The following is a 23,383-nucleotide window of genomic DNA, read 5'->3' as shown; positions in this document are numbered from 1 at the left end:
AATTGTCACTTGAAACAAGAGGTTCCCATAGCCAGTGAAGTGATGTGAAACAGAAGCTGCTGCTGTGAACAAACAAACACTGACTAAAATGTTACAGTAGTGATGGGGGGAAGTAAGCTACTTTTAATGCAGTTCTCACTGTTTTCTTTTTTAGGAAAGCTTGCTCTCTCTATTCTCTTTAAAGTGTTTTATTAGGAAAGAGGAGGGAAATCAGAGACATTTTGCTGTACATTCACTGTCACATATAAACACAATGGTTCAGGAGAGAAATATATATATGATGTTACAAAATTTCCTAAAATAATCTATTCCAAAACTAACAACCCTTTTGTCCTTCAAGAGAAGAATCTACAGTATTTTTCCAGCATGCCAGTCTGCAACATTCAGAATAAGTCATAACTGATTTCCCCTTCTAAAGTACATTCTCTTTTGACAGTACTTAGATCCACACACAAATCTATGACAGATAAATAGGCAGCTACAAATGCTCTTAATGGCAAATGTTTTGTGGTTTGAAAGAGTTGCCAAAACTGTAGTATGAACTTGTGGGTCCCCGATGTATCCTTGTTAAGGATGGTGTTTGTATGAACCTTGATTTCATTCCTATACTCGTGTGTAATGGGCACTGCTAAGATAATGCAACAAAACCCCTTATCATTCCTGTAATTCCAGCCTTTGTTTCTGTTTTACACAGTCTGCCAAGTGCTCATATGCGCTGCAGATAAGTTTGGTTGTTTTAATTGTACATAGTGTGCAGACTCCTTAATACTCTCCCAGCTCCTATGCTAACTTTTGTAACCTGCATGTTAGCCCTACTCCCTCTGGTACGATGACACACAGAGGAAAAGAAATGCTGATAAAAAGCAGAGACACCCTAATATAACATCTACTTAGGCTGCTTGTGTGCTGAGCCCACTGAATTTCCTGCTGATCAATATAGTCTCATTGTTTCCTTGTACTCCCTGTCAGTCTTTCTGTAACCGTCTGCTGTCTCATCTTAACCTTTGGTTGGAAGCTGATTTGATTGGCGGAAGGGACTGTCTTTTGATTCTGTGTTTGTACAGTGCTTAATACAATGCGGTCCTGATCCATGACTGGGGCTCCCAGGCCCTATCATGCAAATAAATAACACTACTAAAGATATGTGCAGTACACTATAGATACTGAACAGAGGGAAACATGTAATGGAATTCTCAGCACATGGTAATAGCACCAATTTTTGACAATCTTGTACTTAAAGCATAACACCAATTAAGCACAAATTTTTAAATTCAGACACACATGCCAAAAAGATAAATGCAATAAAACACTATGAAGGATTCTTTCTGCACAGAAATTTCCATTCCATCAGTACAGCAGTCCAAGAATTTAACTGATCAAGGCAGCACAAGCATTTCATTTTAATTTAATAGTTTTAATCATGTGCTGCTTTGGAAGGTTCCAAGGATGGATGGCACAGTGGTTAAAGCGTAGCATGGGGCATCAGGAGAAACTGGCTTGATTCTTGACTCTGCCAGAGACTTCCTTCGGGACCTTGGTCAATTCATTTAACCTTTGTATATAATGCTTTGCTTCTGTACAGGATTACAAGGGTGTTTGAGTCTTAATTGATTAGTGTTAGTAAAATGCTTTAGAGATCCTGAGATGGCAGGTGCTACAGAAGTGCAAAGGCTTATCAGTAATTAAAATGGGTTAAAAACTCTGACTAACATATACATAATCTTCCTTTTTGAGAGCTCTCCTGAACAGGGCACGAGCATACTGCGAGTTTGCCTTACGTTAGCAGCACAGAAGGCTTGGCCAAATATTTTATTTTCCTCTTCTTTCTCCAGTATTGCAAAATAGATGCTACTAAATTAGAACCTCCCTGCCTTAGTAATAACAAAACCAGTAGGTCAGATTTAAAGTGCTCTGTTTGCCCTTGTGGTTCTTGGAAGAACTCCCGGTCTCTAAATTGACAGTGCAGCTGTTCACAGAAAATTATTCAGAAAGATTAATAAATTCTGTAACTGGTTCTCAAAATATATAGCAGCAGGACCGGCTCTAGGCACCAGCAGAGCAAGCACGTGGTTGGGGTGGCACATTTCCAGGGGCAGCATTCCGGCCATCCTTTTTTGAGGGGGGCAGCTGTGCTCTCAGAGGTGCACCACTTAGATGGGGCGAGGGCGCTGTGCCCCTGGCTGCAGGGGGAAGGGGAAGCCCCAGCCCCAGGACGCTGAGCTGCCAGGGCCCAGTTGCTTCCTGGGGAGGAGAGGGTGAGTCCTGCTGGGCAGCCGGGGCTGCGCCACCTCATCTGTGCACTGGCTACTGCACTGCCTTGTGCCGCCCCTTATATTAGGGCTTCTCTGTGTGGCTGGGCAGGGAAGGGGGTAAAGCCCTGTAAGCGCTGGGAGAAGGTGACATCACTCCCTTCCGCTTCCAGTGCCGCCTGTGAGCCCCACCCCCACCTGAGCCTGGGGCGGCAAAAAACCTAGAACCGGCCCTGATAGCAAGTCTGACAGTTTGAAGTACCATATAGATCAAGCTGTTCAGCTGAAACAGAGACCAGGCACCTTTTTACCATGCCACTGTAATATTTAATGTATCAAATGTAGGTAGGAAACTATATTGGAATATAAAAGGAAAGAAATCAATCAATCAATCAATCTAATTTGAGCCCTAGCCAGAATGATTTTTCCCCTAGTGTCCTAAGATGATCTGAGAGGCTGGGGATTATAGATTGTGACCGTCATCATGCAGCAAAAATGTTATCTCACACTTCAGAACTATTGGCTGCCATTGCTCAAAGAAAGCCAGAGCTTTAGCATGCATAGAGATGAAAACAGGATGGCCCCTTTCAAACCAGGAACGACAAGCACAGGCAAGGCAGTAAGGTGAAACCAGCAGGGGCTGATCCACACAGAGCTGCCAGTATTAAATCCATCCTATAAACAAAATGCCTTCTATACTTAAAAACCTCCAGAAGCCATTTAGTTTTTAGATGCACCACTACCACTTGCTTTTGTCTTGTGGTTGTTAGAGGGTTCAGAAATGGAATTGATCCTTTAGTGATTTAGATCTGGTCAAATGTGATGTTGCTCTTTTATCTTTGGGGAAGAAAAACTTTGGCAACAGTTCATGGCAGCCCAACAATGAAAAGTCTGATTTATTACATATACAGCACTCAATGACATGGAAAGAGATGATACAAGTTAGACGAATACTGGTTCTGTAACAATCGCAACCTTGAGCAGGAGGGAATCATCCTCAACGAGGATTTTGAGGTTTAAACTTTGTATTGTACACAACTTCTGATACTGTCAATCATACCAAGGGACATCTGGTATAGTGGCTTGAGACATGAACTGCTAGAGAAACCAGAGAGTCCATTTCACTTATAAGCAGGCAGGATTAGCACTGGTTCTATAACTGAAAGCCAAAAACATGGTTCACAGAAACTCCACATCTTTACATGTAGTTCAGTAAAACTGAATGCACTCGGAAATGTACTGCAACTAGCTCTCCAGGGTTCTGCTCATGCAGGAAAGTTGGGAGAAGGGATTTTGAAAATGTCAGAAAATGAAAGTAAAAACTTTAACAGTTCAAAGTGGCCTGACTCAGGCGTTAATGTTTGCTCAACCAGCCTTAGGTTTCTAAGTTACTGGACACCCAACAAACTGATTGGAGCATGATGTAGTATTTACAGACATGGATAATGTAACTGCCTAGTTTATCTGCATGGTTTGGCACCCTGCAGTGCTTTGAGGTGCCTAAAAATAATTGCTGTTTCTGAGAATGAGACCCAGTAGCAAGAAAGGACAAAAACATTAGGTAAGATCCATTCTATGAATAAATGTGCTTAAGGTGAATGAAATCAGATTAAATTTTTAAAAAATGTACTCCCCTTACCACAGTATCTGAGTGTCTCATAGCCTAATGTATTTATCAGCACCCGTAATTCATCACTTCCAATTAAATACTATTATAACCATTTTACAAATGAGAAACTGAGGCACAGAGAGGAGTAAGGGCTTGTCTACGTGGTACTCCAGTGAGCTCCAGCAGAGGTGTCAACTGTAACGCACACCAGTGTCTTACACACTAGTGGGCTCATGTGGGCCCTCCTTTGGCATGCACTAAAAATTTCCAGCAGTCCTGCATTAACACAGACTAGGGAACTTTCAGTGCATGCCAGCAGGCCCACATGGACCAGTTAGCATGTGACACATTGGTGTGCATTAGAGTTTACCCCCTTGATGGTGCCCATTAAAGTACTGTGTAGACAAGTCTTAAATGACTTGCTCAAGGTCATGTGGAATCTGTGGCAAAGCAGGAAATGTGAACTTTGGTCTCCTGAGTCCTAAACTGGTGCTTTAACCACCAGACCATTCTTCCTCTAGGATAGCCAGAGAAGTCAGCAAATTTAGATACATGGGGCTCACAGCAACTCAATTCAGCTCGAGGCATTTGTTATGGTATTACAATTAAAGCTGTTTTATGCCATATAGGCACAGACCTTGGCAAAGGGCAGTGCAGAGATGCACCACCCCTGAGTTTGTACCAGGAGACACAGAAGAGTAGCTGACTCCCCACCCCGCCGCATGCCAGTCATGCTCTGCAGGCCAGTGTGAAAGGGATGTAGGCATGGCACAGAGTCAAATTCAGCCTGCCTTTTCTATGGACCACACGGGCAGGAGGGGAAAGCTCTCCTTAGGACTCTGTCCCTGCCCCCCGACACATACATTGCATATACATAGAAAGGACTTTCAAAGTCTGGCCCTTAATGTGTGTGCCATGTGGCAGGGCTAGGGTTGATGAGGGAAGAAATGGTTACTTACCTCACAGTAACTGTGGTTCTTCATCTTTACCTATATTCTATTGCCGGTGCACATGCATCCTACACATCTGAGTTTGGATTCTTTTGCTCAGCAGTGGTTGTTGAGGGCCATTCCTGCACCTTGAGTGTCTTCATGCTTCCAACCAGGGCATAAAGAGCAGGGCGACCCAATCACTTCTCAGTTCCTTCACTAGCATCCTCCATGACTTATCAGATTCTGTAATAGCAGGCAGGAAATGCAATACACATGGACAACACATCTCAAAGAACCACAGTAAGGTAAGTAACAGCTTCTTATTCCAGTGCTTGTCACATGGATTCCACTTCTGGTGACTCAAAAGCAGTGACCCAGACCACAGGAGGTGGGTGGTAGGAGTCTACCTAAACAAGGATTGTAGCACAGCTCTACCAAAATGACCATCAGATCTTGACACTTGGAATAATGCTGGGCAAATGTGTGCACTGAACCCCAACAAGCTGCCTACATACTTCTAGTGTGGAACATTTCTCGAAGAAATTCAGAAGCTGCTTGCACTCTCACAGACTGAACCTTGACTCTCCCTGCTGGGTCTATGTTGGCTAACTGAAAGTACAGTAGAACCTCAGTTACGAACACCAGAGTTATCAACTTATTGGTCAACTACACACCTCATTTGGAACCGGAAGTACGCAACCACACGGTAACAGAGACGAAGAGACCAAAATAAAACCAATACAGCACAGTACTGTGTTAAATGTAAACTACTAAAAAATAAAGGGGATGTTTAAAAAATATTTGACAAGATAAGGAAATTGTTTCTGTGCTTGTTTCATTTAAATTAAGCTGGTTAAAAGCAACATTTTTCTTCTACATAGTAGTTTCAAAGCTGTATGAAGTCAATGTTCAGTTTTAAACTTTTGAAAGAACCACCATAAAGTTTTGCTCAGAGTTACGAACATTTCAGTTACGAACCATCTCCATTCCTGAGGTGTCCATACCTCTGTGGTTTTACTGTACAGCTTAATCCAGTTACAGCGTCTGTGTAAATATGGCCTGATCTTTTACTCATCCCTATAACTTATGATCAATCTGAGGACCATCTTAAATGGCTTAGTTCTATCTGAATAGAAAGTGTCCTCTAAGAACATCTAGGGTGTGAAAATTAATTATTATTTATTTGAAGTACCAATGCTTGGCCACATGGCTTTGTGGCAAATATAGGTAAGTTTGGGTGTCTAACACTGATGGCTAGGTAAGCATAAGCAAGTTTCTCTCTGATCGTCCTGGGCACCCCAAGAACCATTATAGGGAAATACTCCCCTTTGTGTATATATAAAATGGCTTATTGTAATGATTTCACTTGTTCAACCTTTTCAAACTGGGAAGAAAACTGATGAATGGCCCTTTGTGGCAAGCTATTTATGGGAAGCTGGGCTTCCTGAAGAGCCCACATGTCCTGTGTTTGAAGGTTGTCTAAGTGGGCTCCCCAGCAGGGACATATCTGTCACTGACATCTGTAATGGCAACAGTGGCAAACCTGCTGCCCTGATGATCATGAAGGGCTGGTGAGCAGCCAAGATGATGGATGCAGATGACTTTCTCCTGTAGAATCTTTGGTGCTCTCTTGTATAGGCCTAAGGGGGATATGGAGTCATGTTTTGTGAATATTCACCCATGGGTGATAGTATTTTTGTCTTTTATCATTTTTTTGTCCAAGTTCATTCGAGAGCATAGGGATTGTCTCGTTTGACCCACATAGTTATTGGCACAATGAGTGCACTGAATGAGGTACACATGTGATAGGCACACATAGGACCCATGGATCTTGAAAAGTGTATTGTGTGTGTGAATGTATGTGGGGGGTGTGTGTGTGTGTGTTGATCACAGCACTGGAGATATGTTTGCAGGTTTTCCATCTGTTATGGGAGGGGTTGGCGCTGTGGGCAGCTTGCTTTTGACAATGGGTTTGGCAGGAGGGGGGATTATTTGAAGACCAGAAAAGGGGGTTCAGGAAAGCTCTCTTTCAGAATGCAGTCCCCATTAAGTATGTATTGTAATTGTTTAATGATAAAGGTTGAAGGAACTGGATATGTTTAGTTTGGAAAAAGAGGAGATTAAAGGAGGGGTGGAGGGGGATGTGATAGTACTCTACGAATACTTGAAATCTATCATTAAAAAGATGGAGAAAAGTTGTTCTCTCTTGCCACAGAAGGCAGGACAAGAGGCAATGGGTTCAAACTACAGCACAGCAGATTTAGACTGAATCTCAGGAAAAACTTCCTAACTGTAAGAACAGTAAGACAATGGAATGGACTGGAGGTTGTGAAAGTTCCTTCACTGGAAGTTTTCCAAAGGAGGCTGGAAAGCCATCTGTCTTGGATGGTTAGACGACACATCCTGCATTGGCAGGGGGTTAGATTAGATCTTTGTGGTCCCTCTAATCCTATGATATCCCCGATGGCTTCCAGTGCAGACTGGTAGGTGATAACCAGGGAGGGTGCAGTCAGAGGGTTTTTTCCCCTCTCAGGCTATTTAAGTGGCCCATTCCGTGATGAAATCTGTTTCTCAGGTGGAGCATCCTTGTTTGCCGAAGGCAGTTTTAAGTGTGCTAAGGTCTGTATCCCAGACTTTCTCCTCAGAGCACATTCTAAGGTATCTTAGTGCCTGACTGTAGATGACAGATTGCTTGGTGTTTGGGGTTGTTACTGATTTGTGAAGTGTGGAGATCTGTGAGTTTCCTGTAGACCTGACTGTAGGATGAAACCAGATAATCACTATGCTCTCGCATAAACTCACACAGAGAAATGATAAAAGACAAAACTACCATAGCACCAGTGGGCAAACAAATGCATCATTCCATATCTGACCTCAGTCCTTGTCCTCAAAGGAAACCTGCACTATACCTTCAAAAGACGAGCCTGGTAAATCCTGCCTAGTAAATTCTTAACTTTGCTAGAGACACTAAAGAGACATGGGATTTATGGTTTATTACAACCTAACCTATTAACTCCCCTTTTTTGTCCTATGACTGCAGAGGTGTTAGTGGGCCACTTCATTTTGAATAGCCTCTCAAAATATGAGTTACTTATACGGATCCATCTGTTCCATCTTGTATTTAAGCTGTGACTGAATACTTTCCACAGACATGACAAACAGCTCTGAGGAGCTCAGAAGTTTGTCTCTTTCACCAACAGAAGTTGGCCCAATAAAAAGTATTACCTCACCTACCTTGTCTCTCTAATATCCTGGGACCACCCTGGCTACATCACCACAAACAATGAAAACTCAACCTCATCTCATGAGTTCCTCTAAGCTGTCTACTGAGGAAAATATAAATCTTTCTATGTGCCCTTAGCCCAGACACACTAAACATCTAATGTGACCACATTAAGAGGCATTACTGACTGACATTAAGGACAATTCTTAAAGCCTGGAGATTTGTGTTTAGTTATTGTGACTGATCCTATTACCAGATCAGACTTTCAGGGAAAATAAATAAGATTTCTATTTAAGAGGAAAGGAAATTAACTGCTAAGTCTCAGGTTACAAAACAATGGGTAAACTACACAGCAAGCGAAGAGGCTTGAAGACTGCAAGTTTCAACTGATACACTGGCAGTGAGCAGCAACTGAGGGCATTTAGGATCACCCAGCTTTTTACATCCTTGGCTGGAAGGACGAGGACAATCAGGCTGCAGCTGTGGTCCCCAACAGACACTGCTTGCCAAAAGAACCTATACTTGAGTGTGTTTGGCACATGGATAAAGACAATGGAATATATACGTACAAGAAGTCAAACAACTGAGATTTTCATGTACAGAAGTAAACGTGATTGTTTGCAACTTCTCTATGGTGGAGTGAGGTGGAGGAAAAGGAAATTTTGGTACAAGAAAGTGATCAGCACTTGAAGAAAACCTCTAAATACTGCAGGAGGTTCTGTTTTCAAGAGATGGTATTCTCTGGATTTCCACTGAACCATACCCTGCCTAGTAAGCAGTTGGGGGAAATGGTTGGAAATGCTATTGTTCAGATGCAATGCAAAACTCGTGTCCCGGAGATTCTTATTCATTACAGAACTTCTATATGAAAGTGTCCTCTTTAATGTTCTAGCTAAATTGCAGTTTAGTAAGAAGTTTTCTACTTACAATTTCAGTTATATACAATACCATGATTATAAACTGCTGCGTATCATTGCACCAAGCTGTTGTGAAGCTGGCAGGCCTCACCCAAAACACTTTTAGGAATAAATTGCATCCCCATTGTATTTATCACCTTAAAAGTATTTGGGGACAAGGGGATATATGTGAATATCTTATGCACTACTGCACAGTCTCATCACATTTATCCTTCTGAAGTTACACTCCAGACCATGTTGCATCCTAAACAGAAAATTGTAATTAGTAGCCACCAATATTTCCCCCTCATATTTTCCCAACTTAGCAAGGGAGGACTCAGAAATACCTCCCATCCCCCTGCCCAAATGCAAGTTCAGCATCCAAACTGTTTGATTCAAGACTATCAAAACAGTCAAAACCGGGGGGCAGGGGAATCATTGCTTCCCTGAGCAATTTCAGCCCAAGATGTATAACTTTCCTAAAAAGTACACCATTGACAATACTGGCTTTCAGTGAAAGTCAACTTTAGCTATTACTAGCACAGTTGCAGCACTTACTGAGTACCTAATGCTTTATACATAGTAAGCCTCAACATGTCTGAAAGGTATGTATTATTCCCCATTTTAGGGAAGGGTAAAAGTGAGGAACAGAGGCTGTGCAAGATATCCAAGCCCAAACATACAGCAGGCTAGCTGAGGAGAAAGCAAGTGTCCTGACCCACCATAAAGGTGCTCTACCTACTAGGCTACTCTGCAAATGGCTGTAAAATTCAGCACAAGTATCTTTATACAGAAATAACTCCAGCGATGCTCAATTTCTTGAAGCAGTGAAATAAGCAGAATGTGTAATGCTTCTATTTTACTCTCAATGTTCTTGTTACTTTCAAATCTCTGCTTATAAAACATCCATGAAGCAACCTTACTGTATTCAGTCAACTGCTGATTATATTGGAAAGTAGCATATACTGATGAAGTTTATTACCTCTTCTCCTTAGTGAAGAGGTTTTTTTTTTTTTAAAAGCTTCCTCCTTAACTATGTAAACATGCACAGAAATACTAAACAGATGGTCAGAATATAAAGCAAGGTTGATGCCAGTGTTTCACCATCAAATTGAATGAAAACTGCAGTTCAAGTTCTATTCTTTACTCTCGTAGCCTCAATTCTCTCCTTTCTCCCTTCCACTGCCACCCTAACGCAAGCCTCAGACAGGAAACTAATACACAGTAACTTAACCTTGTCTTGTGATGTTGTAACATGACAGTGTTCTATTGTGGGGAAAAAAGAAGTGTTAATTTCTTCCAAACATCCCTTAAACAATTTTTTGCTGTACTATAAATAAGACTTTATCACTGCACTTGAACTTCGGGAACTTTACTAACTAGACCAGGCATTCCTCTAACGATTAGATAAAAGCTGTTGTGATGAAAAGGCAGCAGTATAAAAAACCCCAAGACTCCTACACACATTTAACTCTTGAAAGCAATCCTAGTGAATACAGTCATTCAATATAAAAACAAACATTCTTATTTCTCAATATTAACTAAATAGAGAATGTTAACATTAGTATGTTGTTTTAAAAATACATCAACTAATAACTTGAATTTACCTTGCCCTACACTTAGGACTGTTGGGAGGTATTTTGGATCTCCAAGTTTAGGAATGGAAATGTTTAGATTACAGCAGAGAAAGGCAGGAGACTGCAAACATGGAAGGATAAGGATTCAATTCATAATTTAGAAAAGGTCCCAAACTCTTTTTATGCTTTTTGGGGTAAGAAATGGTCCTCTGAAATTCAAACATTGCAATATTAGGTACAAAGTTTGGATTTACAAGCCACAATTGTTTGACCTTGAAATGTTAATTCATTATTGCACTTGCCTGTAGCAGCACTTGTTTCCAAGGGAGCTGCTGAGCAGCTGTCACATTTGCCAGCAGGACGGGGTGTTATGATGAGTAAGAGAATGTATTTATTCAGTGGCACAATCCAACTTTCCAGACATGAGAACTATTCAGATTTGAGGGCACTATTTACTGCTTTGTGGCCTGGCTCAGCAGTTGAAGTTACTTTTGAAGTGTGTAAACAATACATAGAGCTATTTTAAAAGCTGTGCTACAGTTAGCACTTAAAAAAAACTACACAGTTTTACACTATTTGGGTCAAATTAATTTTATTACACTCGATGAATTGCCACCAGTGCAACATCCTATTCACTGTACATTTCAAAAATTCACATACTAAAAATTTCAATTTGATAAATGGAAAACTGAATGATTGAGAAGTTCTTATGAATTCCATACGTACAATAAGTGGCTAGCTGATATTGTCTATGCACAGTGTGTCGAGATACTAGAAGCCTCATGCTAGTTTGTTAATTGCTAAGGCTATCTGGACACAGTCATTTAACTGGAGTATATAGAGAGGCCTTCATTACAATGTTTAGCGATAGTCAATCAATGCCATGAAACACTCTCTTCTGCCCACAGTGCAAGTGGTGAAGCACTGAAACATGCAGCCATGACATTATTTTAGTTTAATTGCAGTTGCAGTCTTCATGCCTAGATTTAAGCAAATACTACTTTGGATTTTGTGCAACAAAGTGGATATATTTTTATAGAAGATCAGAATCAAATGCCTTCTTTGCTAAGTGATCCATGGATCAAACACAGTTATCCCAAGTATACAGTGTCTAACTTCCAGCTCTCCCAACACAGGGAATGGAGATTTCTTGATGAAAGCTAATTATTCATTGAAGTACAGAAATCTCAACTCCACAGGGGTTAAACATACCCTATTAAGCAATGTATTAGGAGAACATCTGGGCCTTGTCCACTTAACTTTAAAATGCCCTTAATGCTATAAAAGAGAGAAAATACTAGAAGTTATATCAAAGCCATAAAATATTCTCCATATGGACATTCTTAAACCCACTGGACAGTAGCTTCCCCAAGCCTCACCCATAGTCAACTCAGAATGCTCAAGCCATTACAGAAGCAAAGCCAGTAGAAGTATTTCTAGCAGCAGAGAGCAAAGTGAATATTACTGCAAGAAAATGAGACCACTTGGAAGAGATTTCCCAAGTTATATGCTTAAGTTACACTTGGAAGGGAGTAAGCATCGCTGGAATAATTTAACTCCTCTCACACCAGTTTTCAGCAACATAACCTTTTAAATTCTTTTCTTCTCACTCGATTAAGTACTTGATCACTAGAGACTAGATAGCTGGGTTAGAAATCCCAAGCCACATCATGCAGGTCCAGCCTGTCAAGATCAGGCCAATACTGGGTTTCAGTCAATACAACTCTGGATAACTTAAATGCAGTTTGGTACCTTGACTATAGTCAGAAAGTCTCAAGATACTATGTGTTAACTATACTCCAAATACAACTGACTTAACTAAACATTCTGTTATCAGTGAGATAATATGGTTCTTTAAAAAGAGTTTCTACCTAAATCTTACTGCAAGTACAATAATTAGAGCTGCAGACATTAAATACCCAGGCTAAAGCAGAGTAGTGTATTTTAATAGGCAGATACTCCAATTTTTACCTCACTATTAAGTACATCTTATATAAAGGTGAAAGCTGTGAAACAAGAAACCCATTTTCCAATTATGTAGTCAAACACTATTCTTATGAATAGGGTCCTTGATCTTTATCACAACTCTTGGTCTTAAAGCCAACGTATGCAGACAGAATATTGCAATAATAAAGTTCAGTACATATTTAAAGTGTATATTCTGATTTATAAGCTTTTCAACTTTTTTTTTTTTTTTTTTTTTTTTTAAGTGTAGGACTGGTGTCTTAGTGTTTGGTATTACCATAACCCATAAAGACTGCAAAGTAACATCACGTAAGTTTACTTTATTAGTATACTAGTGCCCTACACATTTTAAAATGAATTTAAACCCAACATTATTGAAGCAAGCATTAAATGCAACCCTTCAGCCCAAAAAATACATAAAATTGATTTAAAAAATAAATCAAATGACTGTAGCAACAGCCAGATTACAGTATAGCCCCAGCAATTTAGGCTCTTCCTCATTCTGAAAGACAGCAGGACTAAACTGGTTTGCATCAAAGATGCCTTCACCATTGCTATAGTAAAAAGCCATCCTGTTTAATCTCAGACAGAGTTCCCTTCAAAATATCACTGCTATCCAATAACAGATAATATTGCTACAGTATAATGGTAAGTTTTTAATTTTCATAACTAGCTGTGTATTTTTGTAGTTTTACGAAAAGCATACTGCTAAGATTCGAACAACTGCCATGTTGTGATGTATTGAAAACCGTACAATATTCTAATCAGCCTCAACATTCATGTAGCATTGTATTCGAAATGAAGGGGCTAAATAAACTAAGAGCTGCATCACTTAAAGAATGTAGTACTATACTAGGTTTTAATAAGAAAATTTAGATACAGAAAAGTAGGGTATGAAAATAGTGTTTTCCTTCTTGCATTATAACTAAATTACATTAAGGTTTTTGTCAGTCTCACATATTACATTTAAACTCCCTTATTGATGGAATGGAAAGTATTCACATGTACACTGAGCATCCAGATGTAAACTTGCACACATTAATAGGGAGTAGCTTTGTAGAGGATTATGACAAACCTTTACATATTAAATGAGGTATTGCACAGATTAATAAAAAAGCAAAAGGCAACAAAAATATACAGCAAATTGGTAGAACATTTACATGATAATTTTACAGAATCCATAGACAGAAAGTAGTGTTTAGTATTTCATTCACCTTAAAAAATATATATATAATAATAATATAATATTTTGATCAATCCTCCCATTCGTCGTCATCCTCAAAGTCTTCTTCATCATCTTCATCCTCATCTTCATCTAGAAGAGGAGCAACAGTCATTTGAGTATTTACATGACAAAAAATAGGACCTTTCCATTAGAAATCAATCAAGTAGCTGCACAGCTGAAGTATAGTTACTAGCATCACAAGAAATGAAACTCAACTCTAAACTGCTCTTATTATCAATACCGAATATACGAGTTCCAGTTCTGGGTGTTTTCTTCTCCAAGGAAGAACAACAAAACAAAAAACAAAATTTTTTTTGATATAAATGTAAAAAATGTATTTTCAAATACTCCTGCCCTCATGCTTTTTCTTTGAGTGAGGTAGGGTGAAAAATACGTTCTAAATTAGGTTTTCTACTTTTGCAAAGATGAAAAAAACAAGTTAGATGTTTGTCTCTCCAAATTTAAACTCCTACCAAAGAGGTTTCTTCTCCCTTCAAAAACAGACAAAAGTATTTCTATCATGCCCACAGAGCACTTGTGGTTCATGGAATACTTGTAACTTGTGTGTGAAGCTCAGGGGCGGCTCCAGGCCCCACCACGCCAAGCTTCGGGCGGCAAGCTGCGGGGGGCACTCTGCCAGCGTTGCGAGGGTGGCAGGCAGGCTGCCTTCGGCGTGGTCCCGTGGCTTCCGAGGACGTCCCGCAGGCGTGCCTGCGGAGGGTCCGCTGGTCCTGCAGCTTGGTGCTTGGAGCGGCAAAATGCCTAGAGCCGCCCCTGGTGAAGCTATATCCGCCTAAGTGTGAAGTATGTTTCAGTCTTCAAATAGTATTGTTTGCTGCTCGTGGTAGTGCAGTCCAGAATTGCTAGAATGTCTAGAATTATTTTTTGACTAGCTGAATTTTTTTTTTTTTTTTTTTTAAATCAGCTAAGGAGGGCATGGCATTGTACTTAATGTCCTTGCGATGTTTCTCTGGAGTAAATTCGACAGTGATCAAGTTTGCAGAGGACATCAAAATTAGAAGGTTCCCACACAAAGATAGAACCAAACTAATCAAAATGTTCACACACAGAATTAAACTGCAAAGCGATCTGTGGATATCAAAGTAGGGGTATCTGCAGGCAGCAAGGGAAGATTTGGCAAAATGAAGCGATACAGCAAAACAGCTGTACCCATAGCATTAACAACAAAGTTGCAACAAGGCAGGCATGAGCAAGTGATGGTAGTTACTTATTGTTTGGGCAGAACCTGACATTCAAAGAGCATAGTTATAGTTCTAACAGATGCATCTTCAGTTAGAAACAGACTCTCTGGCAATTAAAGGTTTTTCTGAATGAAGGACTCCTGTATGCAGTGTTCATTAATCTGGTATTGCACCAAACACTGGGCTGGACAAAATAATTACATTTAAGATCAGACATAATTAGTAATCACCTTCTATATTCTAAGATTTTACATCAGGTGGTGGCTAGTCTTAACTGGTAATTTTCAATACAGCATTACTGCAAAGTACAAAACACTGGCCATTTCCTGATGAAGTATGCTAGACTACTGAAGATGGGCCAGTGGCTAGGTCTGGCATATTCTGTTTCACTATACATCTAAAATTCAGTACAGTCATCATGAAAAAAAACCAAATGTAATTAACATTTCATGGTCCACAGTATATTAACACCTACTCTTTGACACCAAAGCAAAAAAGTTTCCACAAACCTACCTGAAGAATGAATGGCTTTGCTCCTTTTCTGCATAACCTCCATTAATGCACCCACAATTCCTGAGGTTGGCGCAGCTGTGGGTGGCACAGGCTCTTGGCCATCAGATACCTTGAAAGAAGAATACAATGCTATGATATAATTAAACGGAGAACCTTTATATTTCCAGGCAAATCCTCTAAGAAAATTGAAAACATTTTCAATTATGGAGGGAGATTAGAAATTTGTTGAAACTACAACCTCAGATATAGCTAGAGCTAAGAATACTAAGAAAAAAGAAAGCTCGGAAACTCCATGTTTTCTAAATACAAATTCTCCCACTGTTTTTTGCATGACAACATAGTTCCAGTTAGTCAATACTGTGATTGACACAGTGATGATTAAATACATACAACTACACTCGGCAAGCCTTATTATCATCAGGAAGAGACCTCCACAACTGAGGGAAAGCTCCGTAATGTATCTGAATAGGCAAGCCTTGTTCAGTTGCATAATGTTCTATGTTCGAGATAACAGAAAACTTATGAAAATTTTTTGCTCAAGTTTGTTAACTAGATCCTAACCTAGGCAGATAAGTCCTGCATCTCCCTAGTAGGGATTTATAAAATTGGGTACTGCACCCATGTATTAACAAGTCTATTAGTACTAATACATCTCCATACTTTTGCATGGTGCTTTACAGAAAGACCTGGTCTGTCCCAAAGAGCATAGAACATGCTCAGAAAAATCTAGAAGCAGACCAGGCAAGGATCCGGGGTAAGGAAAGAAACAAATATTACGTGAGCATTGCACCATCAACAAATGTTACAAATTCAGGTGTTTTTGTTGTTGCTTTTTTTTTTTTTTTTAAAAAGACTGTGACAGCAAGATGAGAGATGGTGCAGAGCGGTTTGAGAACGGATCTGACAAGAATGAGAATGCCTGCTGCACTGGCAGAGGGACTCTTGGAGCTACAGACTGAGAAAAGCGGTCAGAACGAAGGGTGTTTGTATACATGCATTAGGAGAAGAGTTGAAAGCTGGTGCAGAGCTATGAGGATGTGAAACAGTAAGGATCGGGAAACAGTGACGAGAAGTGGAGCATAAGGAGAAATCCAGGTGTTGTCTCCCATGGAACTCATCCTCTACAGTTCTTCAGAAAACTTTATTAAAGTATGGATGCTCCTGGCAAAGATCACCACAACCTCATGTGCCATGCTGACATTACATTTTTTATTAAATGTTGATTTAGTAATTTGATTGCAACATCAGAGGTGTGGGACTGCATGTTAAATCTACACTAGATAATTCCAATAAATTAAATTTTAATTTCTGTTTTCAAACTAAAATCTAGAAGATTTATTCAATGATTATTATTTAAAGTGTCACTGAAAAAAAAAGGATTTGATTTGCCTAAAAAATAATGGAAAAATTGTCTGACGGACACAACCATAGATCACACCAGAGTTTTGTAGCCATGATCTCCTTTAAGGATTTCAGAGGTGGGCCAAGAGTCATAAATATTAGAAATAGAGAATTAATTTTAATTATGGTGTGGCAACAGCCAAGACATAATATTAAAGAAAGGTGGCCTAGGATTTATCAAAAAAAAGACAAAAAAAATATACACAACATGCCAATTCCCCACGACCCCTACCAAAACCAAAAACAAACAAAAACCCAACCCATTGGCTATTGCTCTAAATAATTTTGGAAATTTAGAAGATGACAAACAGTAGATACTTACCGACTTCAGCTGTATACCCTGTCGTATCTGGTCTAAAAGCGCATCTCTTCCTGAGCTGGATACAGGTCGACTGTTCTGTTCTACTTTCTTTAACTGGGCCCCTTCTCTGATTTGATCTAACAGTGCTGCTTTGTTTCCTGCAGAAGCTGGAAATTGGTTATCAACCTCTGAAGTGAAGCCAGGTGGTGGAGGAGGACCAGGAGGGGGAGGTGGTGGAGGCGGCGGCGGCGGCACACATGATCCACTTGCTGGTGGTGGAGGCGGTGGAGGTGGGCCAGCTGGTGCAGATGATGAGTGCACTGGAGGTGGTGGAGGATACATCCTGTTTGGAGGAGGAGGGGGCATTGCTGAACCTGGTCTAGATGGAGGTGGGGGTGGAGGTGCTGCTGTGGGAGCTCTTGAAGGAGGAGGAGGTGGAGCTCCTCTTCCCCTTGCAGGAGGAGGAGGAGGACCTGAGCTATGTGGAGGTGGTGGTGGAGGAGGAGGGGGTCCTCCTCTGGATGGTGGTGGCGGTGGTGGAGCTGAAACAAAACACATAAGATAGTGCCTAGTTATATACTACACAAAATTCTTATCCCAAGTCATTCCATCTGAGATGCATAGGAAGGAGTAAAATGTAACAGTGCCAAAACACCTTTGCCATGTCTTTTACAAGGATCTCTGTGCCTGTACACATTTTACTAGTCCTGATCTTGTTATGCTGAAAATATCGTCCATGTCATCTTTCTCATGTATTTTAAAGGAAAAGAACTCATATGACACCAGCTATCAGCACTGCACTATATTTGTTAAAAAAAGAAAGCTATAAACCATAAGCTGGCTCTTGATGAGTGGCTTCTGTTATATCATTGGGTATGAATTTCCCTGAATATCCATAGTCCTTTTTGTATAGGGAAATATTTTAGGAAGTTAACATTAAGCTTTCCAAGACATTCACCTCAGATACACAGGTAAGATTTCAGGAATATTTAGTTTTTGCTAAGTTAAGGGTGAGCAGGTCAAAATTACTCAAATGGAAACCTAGTAATTACCCTAAATATGGAGAGAATAGTATATTTTTTCAAAATTAGGGAAATGTGTATTTTTAAAGAGCATGGCTTGTTAGTAATTCTAACATTTTTCTGATAATACTAACAAAAGCGACCATAATTAGCTTCTTGCTAAGACAAGATGGCACACTATATTGCACGTACAGTTATGTTGTTGTGCAGGCCAATAGCAAACAATTGCTATCTTAAGAATTTACTCTCAGCAATGCACATTAAACCAAACCTGTTAGGATTAAACAGTGCTGCAGATACAGCATCTCAAGTTATAGGCAATGTTTCTTGGTCAACAGTTTTTAATATGGCATGTAATATACGTTTCAAACTAGTGTTTATTAGAACCTGCCCTCTACCCCACATAGATTATGTACACAAAATTGGATTATACACCAGTTAGTCTATGGTTCTATCTAATGAAGTATTTCAATGCTTCTAATTTCCATATTTGAAAATACTCTGTCCTAGAGACAGCATATGTGCATTTTGATAGTTCAGCATATTTTGTGTTATTCAATAACCCATCTTTGTACTCAGGCCTTTTCTGAGACAAGTTTTAGAGTTAATATTGGATGTATAGAGAGTTTCACATTGGGAAGATCTTATTTTTCTGTGATTGTGTGTCCTGAGCTCTCCAGAGGTGCTTGAACAGATAAACATTAGTCCTGGATGGACAGACACATATAACTGTGGAAAATTAAATTTTGATGCTTCTCCATTTATCTGATAGAAAAAATGCTCTATTGCCCATGTGATGGTTCAACTCTTACAGTTTGAGTGTCACCACTCAAAGTGAATCTGAAGTTATTTATAACTTGTAGATGCGGATTTGTTATTTTTTGAACCGCCTCTCATCTTGCTCAGATCATGACAAATTTATTCTTCATAACAATATCCTTATGTGAAAGAATGACAGAAGGAAATGACTTTTTAGATGTCTGCCTGAATACATTTTTGATAACTCTTTAGCTTAACTGAATTTTGTATTGAAATGAGTTTATGTGAACAATAGTTATCTTCCACAGCATAGTATCACTTTACTTTCAACTGGGCTTCTTTTAATGGCTTGTGTGATACTATAGTTTGTTTACTTTATTTAAACACTTAGCTAGATGGATGGTCTTTAGGTTGTTTGAGAAGAATGTGCATTCTTTTAATTTGTTATGCTTTGGAAGAAAGCATGTTATGTGAAGTCCTGGGGCTCTGGAAGGGTGACGTACAAGAGGAGGAGTTGAAGGTGTAAGCTCAGCTCCTCTGTCCTGCGAAATGCAGAGCTAGAGCTCCCTCCCTACCTCGCAAGAAGAGGGAGGGGTTCATAATAGGAAGTTTCATAAAGTTTACGACCAGAAGGGCCATTATTGGATTTAGTCTGTACATCACAAGGCATTAAATTTCATCCAGCTGCCTCTACACCTAGGTCAATAACTTGAGGACTGAAATGCTTTACTGTAACTCAAAAGATCAAGCTGTTATATGCCACAGAAAAAGAACAGGAGAGACTGAGGTGCTATCAATGCTTGCAGTACCTGCAATGTCAGGAAACTGAATTGTTGAGATAAGCTCCCATAAACCTACCAGCGATCTATGCTACAAGGAAAGGTGAAAAAATTAGGGCTGTCAAGTAATTAAAAACATTAATCACAATTAATTGCACTGTTAATAAAATATCATTTATTTAAATATTTTTGGATGTTTTCTATATTTTCAAACATATTGATTTCAATTAAACAGAATACAAAGTGTACACGGCTCATTTTATATATTTTTTATTACAAATATTTGACCTGTAAAAAAACAAAAGAAACAGTATTTCAATTCTCCCATTACAAGTACTATAGTGCAATCTCTTTATCATGGAAGTTGAACTTACAAATATAGAATTATGTACAAGAATAACTGCACTCAAACAAAACAATGTAAAACTTTAGCACCTACAGGTCCACTCAGTCCTACTTCTTGTTCAGCCAATCGCTCAGACAAACAAGCTTGTTTACATTTGCAGGAGATAATGCTGCTTGCTTCTTATTTACGTCACCTGAAAGTAAGACATTTGCATTGCATTGTTGCAGCTGGTGTCACAAGTTATTTACGTGCCGGATGTGCTAAAGATTCATATGTCCCTTGATGCTTCAACCACCATTCCAGAGGACATGTGCCCATAATGACGACAGATTTTGCTCGATAACAATCCAAAGTAGAGTGGACTGATGCATGTTCATTTTCATCATCTGAGTCAGATGCCACCAGCAGAAGGTTGATTTTTTTTTTTTTGGTGGTTTGAGTTCTGTAGTTTCCGCATCAGAGTCTCTCTTTTAAGACTTCTGAAAGCATGCTCCACACCTCGACCCTCTCAGATTTTAGACAGCATGTCAGATTCTTAAACCTTGGGTCAAGTGCTGATGCTACTTTTAGAAATCCCACATTGGTACCACCTTTGCCTTTTGTCAAATCTGCAGTGAAAGTGTTCTTAGAACAACATGTGCTGGGTCATCATCCAAGACTGCTATAACATGAAATTTATGGCAGAATGCAGGTAAAACAGAGCAGGAGACATACTATTCTCCATGTGAGTTCAGTTACAAATTTAATGCATCAATTTTTTTTAACAAGCTTCAACATGGAAGCATGTCTTCTGGAATGATGGCCAAAGCATGAAGAGGAATATGAATCTTTAGCGAATCTGACACGTAAATATCTTGTGATGCCAGATACAACAGTGCACTGAATGTCTCACTTTCAGGTGACACGGTAAATAAGAAGTGGGCAGCATTATCTCCACCAAATGTAAACGAACTTGTTTGTTTGGTTGAACAAGCAGTAGGACTGAGCGGACTTATAGGCTCTAGAGTTTTCCATTGTTTTATTTCTGAGTTCAATTGTGTAAAAAAAACCCAAAAAACAAAAAATCAAAACAAATGCACATTTGTAAGTTGCACTTTCACAATAAAGAGATTGCACTACAGTACTTGTATGAGGTGAATTGAAAAAAAAAATACTGTTTATTTTGTTTATCATTTTGACAGTGCAAATATTAGTAATCAAAAATATAAAGTGAGCAGTGTACACTGTATATTCTGTGTTGTAACAGAAACCAATATATTTGAAAATATAGAAAAACATCCAAAATATTTAACACATTTCAATTGGTATTCTATTATTTAACAGTGCAATTAATTATGATTCTTTTTATTTTTCATAATTTTTTTCAGTTAATTGTGTGAGTTAACTGCGATTAATTGACAGCCCTAGAAAAAAATCCTAGTGTACCTGTCAATATGAGCTGTGGGAAATTCCTTCCAGACCCCACATCTGCTGATCATTTGTCTTTGAGCATGTGAGCAAGACATACGAGCCAGGCATCTAAGAAAGATTATTATCTGTACCTCCTCAGAGCACTGGTCCATCCCATCTCATGTCCAGAGTTCAGATGAGGCCAATTCCCAATACTCCAAAGAAAAAACTACCAAAACACATCTGGCCAATTATGCACAGGGGGTGGGGATGGCACTTCCTGACCCCTGTGACTGGTTGATGCCCAAAGTACGAGGTTTGATTATAGTCAAATCACCAGGAAGAGGAATTTGAAGCAGGAACTGTAGGAGGCACAGGGAAGATTGACTGGGAACCCCTGAATCTCACTGGGAAGATTCAAGGGCTCCCAACCATTCCTCCTGAACGTGAAGCAGGAAAAGCATTGACAAGAAAAGGTGTGTGCCAACGGAGTTCAACATTCACTTCCTCTCCTCTCCTCGTTATTACCTCCCCCTTCCTTCCAAAAAAGAGGAAAGGGGGATATTCTATTCCCTGCCCACACCTTAGCTTCACTGATTTATTGCATCAGAAATCAATGCTGCCAACACCCTTGGTATCATGAGTATGGGCTGCACTGGGGAAATATTCCCCTTTGGCCACTAGAGGTCACTGTCACCATATGTAACATCTTCAGTAAGAAGATATGTATATTTTTCTGGATTACTGGAAAAATATACAACTTTGCCATGCTTCAGAATTTGTGCTGCCTCCATAACTTACTGCAGTCCACTTTCCTTGACAGAATGGTGTTAAAGTCTCTCTGACTTACAGAGAAAACTTATCTACCACATGCATTAGAGTCATATCTAGAGGGGCAAAACATGCCATATCCCAGACAGCATAGTGAAACCGCCAACCTGATGACTATGGAAATAAGAGTCTGAGGGTCTGAGGCTCACCTGCATTAAAAGTAAGAGGTTTGTTGAACAAATGTTACATACCACCAAGGGAATGGCTGAACGCCTTATGGATTTTCAAAACTGTACAACTCAAAAAGTGAGAGGAACCTCACACCAGAAAACAGAATGATGAGTATCTCAGAAGTTTAAGAGAAAAAAACATAAGTGAAACATTCCAAGCAAAAGATATATCTGTCTTGATAAAAGCTAACTGAACCAAAATTACTCTATTTTTGCCAATAGTTATGTCCAAAGTTTCTTAAAACCTTCTAATGAAAACAGCCTTGCTAAAAAACCTCATCAACTCTGCAAGTGTTAGGGGAAAGAAACCCAAGACAAATGACTTCTATTTCAAAATCAGCTAGCCGCAGAATGGACTCAAACCTCTACCCAGCATCCTGTCAGGCCTAATGCCATCCATAAGCACAGAGAATCTTGCAATAAAACACAGAAAATGAAAAATTGGGGGGGAGGGAAGGAAAGTAGAGGAGAGAGGGTTTTTCAGTGAAAAAAATCACAAAGCACTTCAAACTGCAGTCAAGATTAAACATTTCCTTGTATATTGCGTGTAATAGTTACAGATAAAAGCATTCTAGCTGACAAAGTTAAGACCTTTAGGATTATTGAGCTACTTCTAACACAAAGGAGGCCCCCCATCTTATTTGTCATGCATGCTAAGATGAGGCAGCAGCTCTTTGTTTAACTACACCCATGCAAAGTGGTGGAACTTTTAAGTTCATGCACACGTTGTAAAAGCTAGCATTGTACGCTATCTGTAAAACACCAAGGACAAGTAAAGAAACAACTCAAAGACTAACATGGTCAGGCACTTTCAAAATTCGGTACTTTATACATATTTTAAGATTAAAGGAGACTCAAACTTTTAAAGGCGAGAAATACAATTGGAAATTTGCAAATCCAATGTTTTCATATAAAGTCCTAATCCAAGCCAAATTTCAACGGTAAACCAACACAGAAAGGTAGTTTTTGACTAGATTTTTTTCGTGTCACAATT

The 23,383-nt window shown here is 39.5% G+C and overlaps 1 protein-coding gene across 4 annotated transcripts in view; it reads right to left on the bottom strand.

Moving 5' to 3' along the window:
- Nucleotides 1-4,220: 4,220 nt before the first annotated feature.
- Nucleotides 4,221-23,383, bottom strand: part of WASL (WASP like actin nucleation promoting factor) — an 85,022-nt gene continuing 65,859 nt past the window's right edge. For 3 of the 4 annotated variants that reach the window (XM_050936247.1, XM_050936248.1, XM_050936245.1), the window contains exons 9-11: nucleotides 17,115-17,635; nucleotides 15,392-15,500; nucleotides 11,062-13,766 (exon numbers count right to left, since the gene is read on the bottom strand). In XM_050936247.1, the coding sequence (XP_050792204.1) occupies nucleotides 13,705-13,766; nucleotides 15,392-15,500; nucleotides 17,115-17,635 (692 nt within the window). In that variant the 3' untranslated portion in view covers nucleotides 11,062-13,704. Of the gene's footprint in view, nucleotides 5,034-11,061; nucleotides 13,767-15,391; nucleotides 15,501-17,114; nucleotides 17,636-23,383 lie in introns of those variants that run through there. The other variant, XM_050936246.1, reaches the window with a different exon arrangement.

The sequence above is a fragment of the Gopherus flavomarginatus genome, chromosome 1 (assembly GCF_025201925.1).
Source record: "Gopherus flavomarginatus isolate rGopFla2 chromosome 1, rGopFla2.mat.asm, whole genome shotgun sequence".
Lineage (NCBI taxonomy): Eukaryota > Metazoa > Chordata > Testudines > Testudinidae > Gopherus > Gopherus flavomarginatus.
This window is presented reverse-complemented; position numbering and strand designations above follow the sequence as displayed.